The 13438-nt window shown below is 44.1% G+C and overlaps 1 protein-coding gene across 2 annotated transcripts in view; it reads left to right on the top strand.

Moving 5' to 3' along the window:
* The window catches only part of pcca (propionyl-CoA carboxylase subunit alpha), a 314348-nt gene that overhangs the window by 181167 nt on the left and 119743 nt on the right, over nucleotides 1–13438 (top strand). For both annotated transcript variants that reach the window (XM_052025829.1, XM_052025830.1), the window contains one exon: nucleotides 1461–1566. In XM_052025829.1, coding sequence (XP_051881789.1) covers nucleotides 1461–1566 — 106 coding nt within the window. The remainder of the gene's footprint in view (nucleotides 1–1460; nucleotides 1567–13438) is intronic.

Genomic DNA, 13438 nt, shown 5'->3' on the forward strand with positions numbered 1-13438 from the left:
AGGATGTTGGAACTTGTGACTCTGTCCTTCCAATATATGGTCTGGATGCATCATGAGCAATGCAAATAAATGTCTTTTGATTGACAGGGTAGAATCCAGGTCGCACTATTACAGGGTGGAATCTGAAGACAGACTTTGTACACACTGATTATTGTACACCCACTTCTATATTGGAGGAAATACCACCCTTTTAGTTCACATTATTTTTATGGAGCTATAGATTCTGCATATGAGTCACCGAGATGCACTTTTCCCTTAGAGAGTTGTGGACACAGCTCAGCACATGATGGAAACCAACCTCCCCTCCATGGGCTCTGTCTATACTTCCTGCTGCCTCAGTAAAGCAGCCAACGTAATCAAAGACCCCGCCCACCCCAAACATTCTCACTTCTTCCCTCTCCCATCAGGCAGAAGATACAAAAGCCTGAAAGCAGCTTTTAGGCTTAAGGACAGTTTCTATCCCACTATTGTCCTTAACTAGACTATTGAACGGTCCCTCTGAACGATAAGATGGACTCTTGACCTCACAATCTACCTCATTATGACCTTGCACCTTATTGTCTGTCTGCACTGCACTTTCTCTGTAACAGTAACACTTCATTCTGTTACTGTCTTGTACTATCTCAATGCACTGATGTGATGAAATAATCTGTATGGATGGCATGCAAAACAAAGTTTTTTCACTGCACCTCGGTACATGTGACAATAATAAACCAATACCAGTACATCTATTTTGAGACTTTGATGATGTCATTGCCACCACATCCATCTTTGTACAAGTAGTCCCTAAGTTACAACAGGGTTCTGTTCTTGAGAACTGTGACCCAAACTGTTCGTAAGTTGGAAATGAACAGAAACAGTGTGCGGGAGAGGGTCACAGAAACATTGGTGACAGGAGAGCGAGCAGGCAAGGGCGAGCCAGCTGGCCTCTCTGACTCAGTGCGTGAGCGAGTGAACCTGCTCAGCGCTCCTGGCTCTGCTCGGCTCCACCCAGCCCCCGAGCGTTGTGGCTAGGTTGGGGGGTGGGTGGGGGGGGGGGGGCAGAGAAGGCAGGTGGAAATGCCCCATTCCCATCCAGCAGAAGATACCTGCAGCAGCTGGTAAATCCATCCCCATCCAATTCGCCGGCCTCCCAAACACTTGACCATAAGTATGGGCTGTCAGGCATGTGGGGAGGACCTGTAACTTTATTTTTACACTGTGTGATTACAAGTGGGCGAGAAACTTAAAAAAGAAAAATGTAGAACTTGCTACCGTCTGGCGTGTTTGAAGCAAATGGTATGGATACAGTTAAGAATAAACCCAGCGGTTGAAAAGAATTGAAGGATAGACCGATTGGGTGAGATGAAGAAGGTTAGTGAAGTTCTGTGTGGAACAAGAACATGGATGTATGGGGCTGAATAACCTGTTCCTGTGCTGTCCAATCTATGTTATTCTATTCAAAGCCTTTCTCCCTACAGGACATAAACTGCTAGATTCTGAGCACAAGGAGTTGTTGGCCACAGCCGCGTCGATTTACGTCACTTCTCTGCTAAAGGCTCAGCGATTTCTCAGAAGTTCTACAAGGTGAGGACTCTTTGATGCATGGCACTTCTGCACTTCTGCCATCAATATGGAATTTGAATGGGAAGAATGGAATTCCACTACTTCTTGTAGGATGTCATAAGAGTTGTTTATCAAATGAACGCAATTTCTATGCCGGACCACAATGAATTCTGATAAAACGTTTTGTTCACTTACTTGCTGTTGTGCCTAAAAAAATAAAGAAGCAATGCATGTGGTTATGTGGACAAGATAACACAAGATGAGAGGAGCATAAACATTGGTTTCATTCACTAAATATGATCTAAAATTAAATACTTCATAAATATTGGAGGTGGATAGGGAAAGATCATCCTGCTGCCACTTGTTTGTAAGTGGAATATTGTACTGACCATGGTGCATCTGTGGGTCTACTTCACATGGTTGTATTATTCAGCTGTGTGCTGCTTAGCTGCGTCACACTCATGCAGGAAGGATGGTCATGAGGTAATTCAGTTGAGATGATGTTCGATATTACTTGCAAGATTGGTTTTCAAAGTTCTTAATTTGTCAAGCCAGAGCCAATGGAATAAGATATGAAAAGATTTCAAGGGAATAAAGCGTGCACTGCAGTGTTAAATGGCTAAGATAATGGCAGTTTGTAATCACGATTACATCAGGTGTACAACATTAGGACAGGCCAATGGGCCCAACTGGTCCATGCTGATGTTTCTGCTCCACATGAGCCTCCTCCTGCCCCTCCACATCTCTACCCTTCACCATCTCCCTCCATCCCTCTCTTCCTCATATATCCTGCTTCTCCCTCCCTGTGGGCCCCCAGTTCCACATTCTGACTACATTTTTTGCATTTGGTTTTATTGGATTTATTAGCACTGGTCTCCCTGGGTTTGGAGTGATGAACTTTGGAACCACAGGTTACAATTTCTACATCCCCAACATTGGTAATTGTGTAATGGCAGAATGAAGGCGGTGAAAATAGAGGGGAAAGGAAACTTGGATTGATTTCATAGTACTTGTGGGAGGTCATGAGTCAGTGAATTGGGCTTATGGTTTTGTGGCCTTATCTTACTGTGGGACTTCCACATTGGCATCACCTGTTGGCAACTTGGAACTGCTGGTGGGAAGATTTAAAGGAAATGTAATCAAAACATTTCTCTTTCATATAAAAGTGATCAGGGGCAGTGAATATATCAAAAACTGTATTTCATCTTCTGGCCTGCAATTAGTAAACTATTGATATTTAGCATATGATATCTAAAACTTTTAAAGTCAGCTCTTTTAAATCATACCGCACTGTAATCCTTAACTGGAGTAAATATTTGTGTAATGCACAACTTCTATAGGAGGAGGGACTTGTCCTTCTCTTGTTGAACTACTGAGTGATACAGGAACATGTGCAGGGGACCCTGTCATGAAAGTTTAGTTCCATCGATTGGAAGTGGTGTATCTGTGCTGACTCCACTATATTGAGAACTTAGACTGAAGTTTGATATGTGTTTGTTAAATATACCCTTTGTTTAGAATTGGAATTGGTTTATTATTGTCACGTACCAAGACACAGTGAAAACTTGTCTTGCATACCGTTCATAGAGATCATTTCATTACAACAGTACATTGATGTAGTACAGGGTAAAACAATACAGAGCGCAGACTAAAGTGTTACAGTTACAGAGAAAGTGCAGTACTCGCAGACAATAAGGTGCAAGTCATAACGAGATAGATTGTGAGGTCAAGAGTCCATTTTATCGTACTAGGGGTCCGTTTAGTAGTCTTATAACAGTGGGATAGAAACTGTCCTTGAGCCTGGTGGTACATGCTTTCAGGCTTTTGTATCTTCTACCTGATAGGAGAGGGGAGAAGAGAGAATGTCTGGGGTGGATGGGGTCTTTGATTATGTTGTCTGCTTTTCCGAGGCAGTGAGAAGTATAAACAGAGTCCATGGAGGGGAGGCTGGTTTCCGTGATGTGCTGAGTTGTGTCCACAACTGTCTTGCAGTCACTGGCAGAGCAGTGGCCATATCAAGCTGTGATGCATTTAGATAGGATGCTTTCTATGGTGCATTGATAAAAATTGGTGAGGGTTGACGGTGGGAACTTGCCAAACTTCTTTAGGTTCCTGAGGAAGTAGAGGTGCTGGTGAGCTTTCTTGGCTGTGGCATCTACGTGGTTGGACCGGGGCAGGCTCTCTATCTCATTCCTTTACTCCGACTCATCATTAATTGAGATACGGCCCACTACGGTGGTATCATCTGCAAACTTGTAGGTGGAGTTAGAGCAGAATCTGGCCGTGCAGTCATGAGTGTGTAGGGAGTAGAATAGGGGGCTGAGGACGCAGCCTTGTGGGGCACCAGTGTTGAGAACAGTCGTGCTGGAGGTGTTGCTGCCTATCCTCACTGATTGCGGTCTGTTGGTCAGGAAGTCAAGGATCCAGTTTCTTATATGTACTAGTACTCTAGAAAGAGGTGGAATTGAAGATTCTCTAATATTTATCCAAATGTATAAATTACACATTTATGAATTATTGCAGTAGTTCATACTATGAAAGGTTATGAATACAGAAATGGATGACTAACTCACTATTATGCTCTAAATGGAGCAGCATGCTTGGTACGCAGGACAATGCCTGAAAATGTAACGCGTGATTAAGCTGTGGGCTTGGATTAAAATGCTTCTCGTTGATTAGCATGCTTGCTTCATGCAGCCTGCATGAAGAGCATGTGGACTGATATTCCAACAACCCACTCAAGGCAGTGTGAAGTGTTGCAGGACCGGGCATCATGCAGGAAGTAAGACACGCCTGGCACTGTGTGAGATCTGCTCCGACGTTCTCAAACACAACACTTTTGTGTGGAAATGAAGTGAGAACTGTATCTTCGTCAGTTCACCACCCTTCAGCTACCAACAGCCAATCACAACGCTTACCTAAAAGTAACGTGACTCAGTGCACCCACATCTCCTTGACATTCACACCTGTAGCACTGCTACGAATCTCAAGACCACTTCTCATTGCTTGCACATTGCCAGACTGTTTCCCCATTTCTTGACACCTCCCCCTCGCGTCTTGACCCCTCCCCCTCACTACTTGATCCCTTACTCCTTGAACCCTCCCCCGTACGCCACGACCACTCCCCCCTTGTATCGACACTCCCCCCTCCCCCACATGTTGACCCTCTTACATATCTCAATGTCCACTCCTGCTCCTCACAGTTTACCCTGCTCTCTGTGTATTCTCCTTAATGATGCACAAGTGCTGTATTTGGAAAGGAAGGCCCACTAATGGACCCATGGTTAGGAGCCGTTGGTTGTGTGGATGCCCTGATGTCAGACCAAAGTCCTGCCAGATGCTGGAAGTCTGAAATAAAAACCAACAATGCTGGAAACACTCAGCAGGTCGGGCAGCATCTGTGGAGAGAAGAACAGATTCAAGGTTTCAGGTTGAAGACCCTTCATCAGATGACCTGAAACGTTAACTGACGCTGTCCCACAGATGCTGTTTCACTGCGTTTCAAACATTGTCTGTTTATATTGTAGACTTTGGTGAGTTGAGGCAACCGAGGACAACACTAAGCATTTGTAGAATCAGAGCAAACACCAGAAAAGAAACACAAGCAGCCATTAACCTCTGGGTATTTTAGTTCTGATGGGGAACAAGTAATGTGGTAGGGTTCCTCCTCAATGCCAAAAGCATCCTCAGCTGAGCCTGTTTCGGAACATGTTAGTTGGAGCATTGAACACAAAGTGGCACGAGCAAGGTCGAGCCGCGTTGCGTGCTGATTGACGCCGTGATCTTGCTGCGTCACACACTGCGCTAACACCTTCACCAGAATGGTGCGGTTTGTGACACGGGTGAGCCTTCAAGAGCAGGAGCTGTTTTGGTCCTTGAGTATCAAGTAATGGACTAGCTGTACCATCTCTTGTTTTGGTCCCCATGACAACAAACTGCAAGGCAATCGATGAAATGCATTTAAATAAATAATCATTGCTTTTACTTTGATAATTAGTCAGGTAGTTATCCAGATTAGTGTAATCCAGTAAAGTTTTCTAAATGGAAGCATTTGGGAAAGCTTTCTTGAGGGAGTGTTGTATGTTAGCCCAGGGTTACTCTACAATGGAGCATGTGGGGTTGTTATCATCCACTCTTACAGGAACAAGAGTTCTTGCTTTTACATGCTCCATGAAGAGTGGTCTCTCCCTGTAGCATATGCTCCCCAAACCCACAAACCTCTAGTTTTTTTGCAACACAAGATTTTTGTAACATTGAAGTTGTAAACCAGCGTACAATTTGTGAGGACAATGCATGTAATGGACGCATTTCCTGCAGGAAGTGGTTATGTTTGATTGACAGTTGCTTCGTTGTCAAGCTTAAAGCCACTTTCTTTGTTTGAATTGCAGATTGACAGAGACTGAGAGTTTTATTGTCAAAAGCTCACTTCACAAAAAGCATTGAAATTCACTTGCTGTGTTTCAGTAAAAGGACAAGTTTTGAATGTTGAGAGAAACAGAAAACATGTATGTTGTTTTAACCCAAGCTTAAAGTATGGTAGTTATAGAAATAGAGATGGTTTCCCTCTCTGTGGAATGCCAGAGAAGGATCACATAATTCTGGGGAGGAGGAAAGGAAATGAAATGAAGAGAAGAGCACGGAACTGTGCTAGTATGCAACACTGAAAAATATTATAAACAGTTTTCTGGTCTAGATTTACTAGAATAACACATTATATATGCAACCTTTCCTCAGTGCCCACAGCCCTTAGCAGTCCATCATTCATGCAGCCAAGAGTTATTCAAATCTTTTTGCATCATTTAGGACTCTGCAGGACTTTATAATTACCACTAATGAATGTTGCACTTATTGTGTGCATAGGCTCAGGAAGTTTGCCCGGTGAACAGTTTAAATATGTAGAGCAGGAAGAAGCCACTTTTGACCTCTGGGCAGTTCTGAGCTAGTTGAACTCAGCGGGATAGTTGTATGGGATCTGCAGCTGGCCCCAGCAGCCTGTGTCCTAACTTGCACCATCCTGTTCACCCATCGCTCGTGCTCAGTGATCCACATTGGCTGCTGATCTGGCACTTCTCTGAGTTTAAAATGTTAATCCTAGGGTTCAGATGTTAGCATGCCTTTGCCCTTTCCTACCTCTGTAAACTTCTTTTTCCCTACAACTGCTGAGATCTCTGTACCTCTCCAGTTCTCACCCCCTGCACATCCCTATATTTAATCGCTGCACCATTGCCTGGACGCCAAGCTCTGGAATACCTCCCTAAAATTCTTTGTCCCTCTTTGATATATAGTTAGAGTAATCCAGTAAGGTTTTCTAAATGGAGGTGAGGTATTGGGAAAGCTTTCTGATGGGAGTGTTGGATGTTAACTTTTTGCAGAGCTCCTTGAAACCTCTCTCTCTGACCATCTTTTGGTTACCTATCGTAACATCTCCATTACTGGCTTGGATAAATTTTGTCTGCTGATTGCTTCTGTGAAGTGCCTCATGCTGCGTAACCCAAGTTATTGTTGTCAGGCAGGAACAGTGAAAATTGGCCAGGTTTTCTGTATGTGATTGGTGACCCTCCCACCCCTCCTCCAAGGCTTGTAGGCAGTGCATATGTGGAGGGCTCTGTTGCAACACTGCCCCGGTTGGAATGCCTGTTGACATGCAGACGTAGGCTACTTATGATGTTTCATGCAGCAGCAAGGAAGGCAGAAACATCAGCAAGAAAAGTACAAGTTGCAGACTCTGCCAAGTGCACCACAAGATTCAAAAAGCATTTTGTATTTTTAAGAATTTTGCTTGTCTTCAAACCCAATGATAATTATATTGAGATTGACAGGGAGCATTTTGGAAACTCTGATATTGCCTGGAGTGTGAGTGACTTTATGCTATCGATATTCATGTTTAATAAACAGACCATATGTTGGAATACTAGTGGCTTGGCTTCTATGTTGTTTGTCCTGGTGAATTGGGAAGGGAAAGCACAGTAACTCTCCAGGTGTGGCTGTGTTAGAAGGATCTCATGGGTCTACTAATGCTGTGTTTATGCTTTTAAAACCAATTGCCTGCAGCACTTCCTATGCATTACTTGTTCTGGCTGAAGTGTGTATTTTTCTAGGTTCTTTCTGGGTTGTACCCTTTTCCAGTTACATTATCACTGCTAGCACTATGGGCAGGGATTGGAATTATTCAATGTGTGCCTTGTTTTCTGGGGGTGGAACTGTTGTGACACAGTTTTCATTGTTTTGCACGTTCGGCTTGTGCAGACAGCAGTGGTCCTGGTGAGTTATCAGAGTTCTGGAAAGAGTGCAGAGAAGATTTACGAGAATATTGCTGGGACTTGAGGGCCTGAGTTATAGGGAGAGTTTGGGACTTTATTCATGGGAGCATAGGAGACTGAAAGGGTGATTTCATAGAGGTGTATAAAATCATGAGGGGCATAGACAGGGTGAATGCACACAGTCTTTTTCCCAGGATTTGGAAATCTTGAGGGCATATGTTTAACATGAGAAGGGAAAGATTTAAAAGGAACCTGAGGGGCAGCTTCTTCACACAAGAGGGTAATGGGTGTATGGAACAGGCTGCCAGAGGAAGTGGTTGAGGCAGGTACAATAACACCATTTAAAAGACACTTGGACAGGTAAATGAATTGGAAAGGTTTAGAGATATATGGGCCAAATGCAGGCAAATGGGACTAGCTTGGATGGAAATCTTCGTCGGCATGGACAAGTTGGGCCGAAGGGCCTGCTTCCATGCTGTATTACACTTCTTCTGCAGACACTCAAAGACCAATTTTCTACCTTCTGGGGACAAAGGGAGAAATGCTGAAGGAGAGAAGAAATTCAGCAGTATAACAGTCATCCAGCAGTGTGCTATTGCTCTCCTAACTGGACGCAGGAGGTAGTGTTGCTGCCTCACAGTTCCAGTGACACTGGTTCAACTCTTAACCTTTTGGTGCTGTCTGCATGGCATTTGCTCGATTTCCCCTGTATGGGTTTTCCTTGCGTGCTGCAGTTTCCTTCCACATTCAAAAGACATGTTAGCTGGTAGGTTAATTGGCCACTGTAAATTGCCCCCAGTGTATGTGGGTGGTGGGAGAATTGGGGTGGAGTTGAAGGGTCTGTGAGAGAGGTGATAGGTTATGGAGAAGTAAATAGGGGAATACGTTTAACAGGAATCCTCTGAGACCCAGCACTGGCTTGATGGGCTGAATGGCCTCCAATGTCACAGGGAAGTATGAAATAATATGCACTGTTGACGTCCACTGTCTCCACTGATTAAGCAATAACTCAATTTTATGATGGTCATCTTTTTGTTTCTAGGTCCCTGGGTGATCTTGTCCTCCCCATCTCTGTGGTCCCCTTTGATCCCCATGGTTTCCCCTCTGGTTTCCCCCCCCCCCCCCCCAGTCCCCTCTAGTCCCCGTGGTCATCAAATTCTGCTCTCATGATTGTCCCTGACTCAGCAGTTGGATGTTTGCTATTTGCGTAAGTGGACTGGGATCTGCTGCCATTGAAGATGGATGTGCTCGTGGAACCTCCTCCTTAGTTTAGTTGTCTGCACTGCTTACTGAATTTATATTGCACCTTTCTTGACAGGTCATTCTGAAGCTCTTTACAGGCAACGAGATAGTGTAATTCTTCTGGAAGCTTATCTCTGATGTAACATAGGAAATGTGGTAGTTAATTTGCACTTGGCAAATAGGAACAAAATCAAAGATTAGATTTTTTTGTACTGATCCTGTCTTGAGGGATAAATATTGGCCCCAGGACATTGTGCAAGACACCTCTGCACTCTTCAGAATAGTTCCTTGGGACCTGAGAGAGTGGATTGATGCTTGGCAGAAATAAAACAGCCAGTGCCATTTGGTATCTAGAGTTTAGTTTTAAGCTACAATATTTTATTCATTCTGCAGTCACTGGGCTGTACACTATCTGTTAACAGATTTAAACAAAGATCAATTGTATTGGGATTGCATCTTTATTCAAGTGGTCCACACTACCCTTTGTGTAGTTTTTTCCTCAGACATAATTGGTCCTTTACACTGTTGATCATATCCTTCATATGTTTGCAAACCTTTTCTAGTTCCTCTGCATCTCCTTCTAACTCTGCTCCTTGATAAACTACTGCTCAGCAAGCATTAATTGCTTGTTTAGTTGCCAGCCATAGCTCTGTGGGTGGCACTCTTGCCTCTGAGCCAGTAGGTTGTGGGTTACAGTTCCACTCCCTAAGTGTGAGTGGAAGAAATCTAGAGAGACTGCAGATGCTGGAAATCCGGAGCAATGCACACAAAATGCTGGAGGAATTCAGTAGGTCAGGCAGCATCCATGGAGAGAAATGAAGAGAAACATATGAAGAGAAATCTAGGCTGACACTCCAGGGCACCATTGAGGGAATGCTGCATTGTCAAAGGTGTTGACATTTGGATGAAGTATTAAACCGAGGTCCTGTCTACTCTCTCAGGTAGACACAATGGACCCCGAGGCACTACTTTGAGGAAGAGCAGAGTAGATTGCCTTGGTGTCTTGAGTGATATTCTTCAAATAACATCACTAAAGCAGAATACCAGCTCATAACTATGTTGCTGTGCCTGAATTGGCTGCTGTGTTTCCTACATTACAGCAGTGCCTACACTTCAAAAGTACTTCACTGGCTGTAGGGAGCTTTGTCTTGCTGTGAAAAGGATATGAAAGGTGCTGTAGAATGGAAGTTCTCTGAACATGGCTGGCTGTCAAATTTTGTGCTTTATGCCTGATGGCAGTGTGAATACCAACTTGTTGTTCGTCCTGTTGCTGTTGCTGCTCTGTTGCAATGTTGAAATGACACATGCCTTTCAGAAAAGATCTTTGAAGATTAAAATAACAGATTATGCAGTTGCTGAGGAGAGATTTATTTTAATAAGATCAGAGTTGTGCATTTCCCCAGGAAGCAACGTAGTGACCTGGGATTTCTCAGCATTTACAGTTTGGTAAAAAAGTCCACAGCACACATTTGCTGATTAAAAACAAACACTGTATTGTATTCGTTTCCTTTAGTTTATAGCCAAACCTTAAATGAAAGTATTTGTCAAAGAGTAACATAAGCAGTCGAAGGAAAAAACTAATTAGGGAAGCGAAAGGCAATTCCAAAGGAAACCAACTACAGTATTTATATTTATCTTCCTGATGCCAGTAAAGATCATTGAATAATCTGTTAATAAGTTATAAATACATTTTAAACTGTTTTAGCTTTGAAACTGCCAATGATACCTGCAATCTTACGTTTTGAAAAAAATTGTTAAATTGACTTCCACAGAAACTTTCTGAAAAGTCCCTCCAAGAAAATGGGTCAGAGATTATTCCCTGCCCCATCACTGCACCACTCCTGCCTCTCCAAATCATTCCCAAGATCATTAGGGGCCTCCTTTGATTTCTACTCTAGCTCTGTGAAATGTGTCAGTGAGATTGTCCAGTGAGAAGTCAATTCGGCCAGGAAGGCAACATGAGATTTTTTGGAGACACAAGAGGCTGCAGATGCTGGAACCTGGAGCAACAAACGAGCTGCTGGAGAAGCTCAGTGGGTCAGGCAGCATCTGTGGAGGAAAATGGCCAGTCGACATTTCAGGTTGATGACCAGATGAAGGGTCTCGACCCAAAGCATTGACTGTCCATTTCCCTCTACAGATGCTGCCTGACCCGCTGAGTTCCTCCAGCAGCTCGTTTTTTGTGTGGGACTTTTTTCTTCCTCTCCTGCTCTTCCTTTTATTCCTTCCCATCCCACCTTCAGTCTGCTCTCAATCAGTCTCCAATCCCCTGTTCAAACACCTCTTCTCCTGCTCCTGTTCCCTCTCCAATCCCCCTCTCCATGAAAGTGAAGAATGTTGAACTCAGCAAGCTTTCCACGTTCTGCAGGATTGAACCTAAGTAGTGACACAAGGGAAATCTGGTGACCATCAGCGTTTAGCAGGGAGATTGGATAAAACCTACTTCAAAGCAGTGTATGCCACAACCATGCCATTGTCCTTATCTGCTCTTTGTGTTGCACTTAAGGCTGGTAAATTTGACCTTCTGTTTCCCAGAAGGGTGAATCGTTCATACATCATCTGTCTCATTGCCACCCACCTTATCACAGAGCTTTTGTTTTGTTCCTTCCTTCATTCCCTCCTTTCTTCTGCATCTTAAAACGAGTTGGTCTGGAAATCGTTGAGTGTGCTGCAGTTGTTGCACAGCATGCCAAAACACCATTTGGTCATGAAGCTCATGCTGCAAAGAGGTCCAGGCACGACCAAACAGTCATGATACGTGTTCTTTTGTGGCGCCTGAGACTGAAGGCAGGCGGGAGCTGGATCAGCATCTGGGTGTGTGGAGGGTGTTGGCTCCAATAGGAGTGTTGTGCTGATGCCATCATTTCATGTGGGTTTAGCAGGACTAGATTGGAAAATGGTTGCAGCTGTGCTTCGCTCCTTGGGGGAGAAATGAGTTTCAGGCATACAGCACTGAGGGAAAGTGGTGCTGTGTGATGGAATATTTCCAGTTCGAATGGAAGGTCTTTGACCTGAAACATTAAAATGGTTTCTCTCTCTTTCCAGCCCGCTGAGTTTTACTGGTTTAATTCTTTCTGTGTTCTCCATCTTTGGGCGTTTAGTGGCATGATCTTTGGCAAAGAGTCCCATCTCTTCCTTCTCACTCGCTAAACTCCCTTCTCCCTCGAACAGGATCACCTAGCTGTCTCCCCTCCATTCCCCTCATTGGGCATGCTGGTGGTTTACAGCTGCTCCTGCCTTTGAAGGAAGGAGTTACAATTGCTATTTGTCATTACACTGACGTTATCCTATTTCCTGTTGTATTTTGATAAACTTGGCACTGCCACTGTAGTCTCCCCTCGTGTTTCTTGGAGAATTCACCCACTAATTGTCGAAGAACTGTTCCATCTGGTCCCTAGCTTTGGCCTTTGGTGATCAAGATCTCATGCCCAAGCCCTTATCGCTCCCAATTCAGGTATTGCTCCAACCACCTTCAGCAACTTCAGTGGCCTTCCTTCCAACATAAGGTCAGACGTGCAAGTGTACACTGATGATTGCACCATGTTCAATCACATTTGCAACTTCTCCTCAAACAAGGTAGCTCATGCTTGCATGCAGTGAGACCGAGATAATACTCAGGCATGGGCTGATAAATGGAAAGTGATGTTTGTGCCACAGAAGAGGCAGGCAATGACCATCTCCAACCAGAGGGAATCTAACCACCTACTCATGATGTCCAATGTCAATACCATGACCAAATCCCCCACAATCCACATCTGGGAGACACCATTGACCAGAAACTCAACTTGATCAGCTACTTAAGTAATGTGGCTGTGAGAGCAGATTCGAGTTTGGGTATCCTGCGGTGAGTGACTCACCTCAAAGATTTTCCACTGTCTACATGTCGGTAGTGTGATGGAATATTCTCCACTTGCCTCGATAAGTACAGCTCCAACAACAAGCTCAATGCTCGTTTCATTGGTACCTGGTCCACTACCCTGAATGTTCATTCTCTCCCCCATTAGTGCATGGTGGCTGCAATATGGACCATCCACAAAATATACTGCAGTTACTCATCCGGGTTACTCAGACAGCACCTTCCAACCCTGGGACCACTACCACCAAGCAGGAAAGCTGGTGCATAGGAACACCACCACCTGCAGGTTCCCTTCTAAGCCACACACCATTCTGACTAGGAAATGTATCACAATCCTTCATAGTCTTTGGATCTAAAGCCTGGAACTCCTACCCAATAGCTGTGTGGGAACACTGTTACTGATAGCAGAGAGCAGTTCAAGAAAAAGGCTTACTGCAATTCTTGCCAATATTGCCCAATCCACTCAAAAAATGAATTAAGAATAATTCCATTCAAGTTACGGTGATGCATGAGTTGTTCTTTATATTCTTGATTA

This window comes from Pristis pectinata, chromosome 11, assembly GCF_009764475.1.
Source record: "Pristis pectinata isolate sPriPec2 chromosome 11, sPriPec2.1.pri, whole genome shotgun sequence".
Classification (NCBI taxonomy): Eukaryota; Metazoa; Chordata; class Chondrichthyes; order Rhinopristiformes; family Pristidae; genus Pristis; species Pristis pectinata.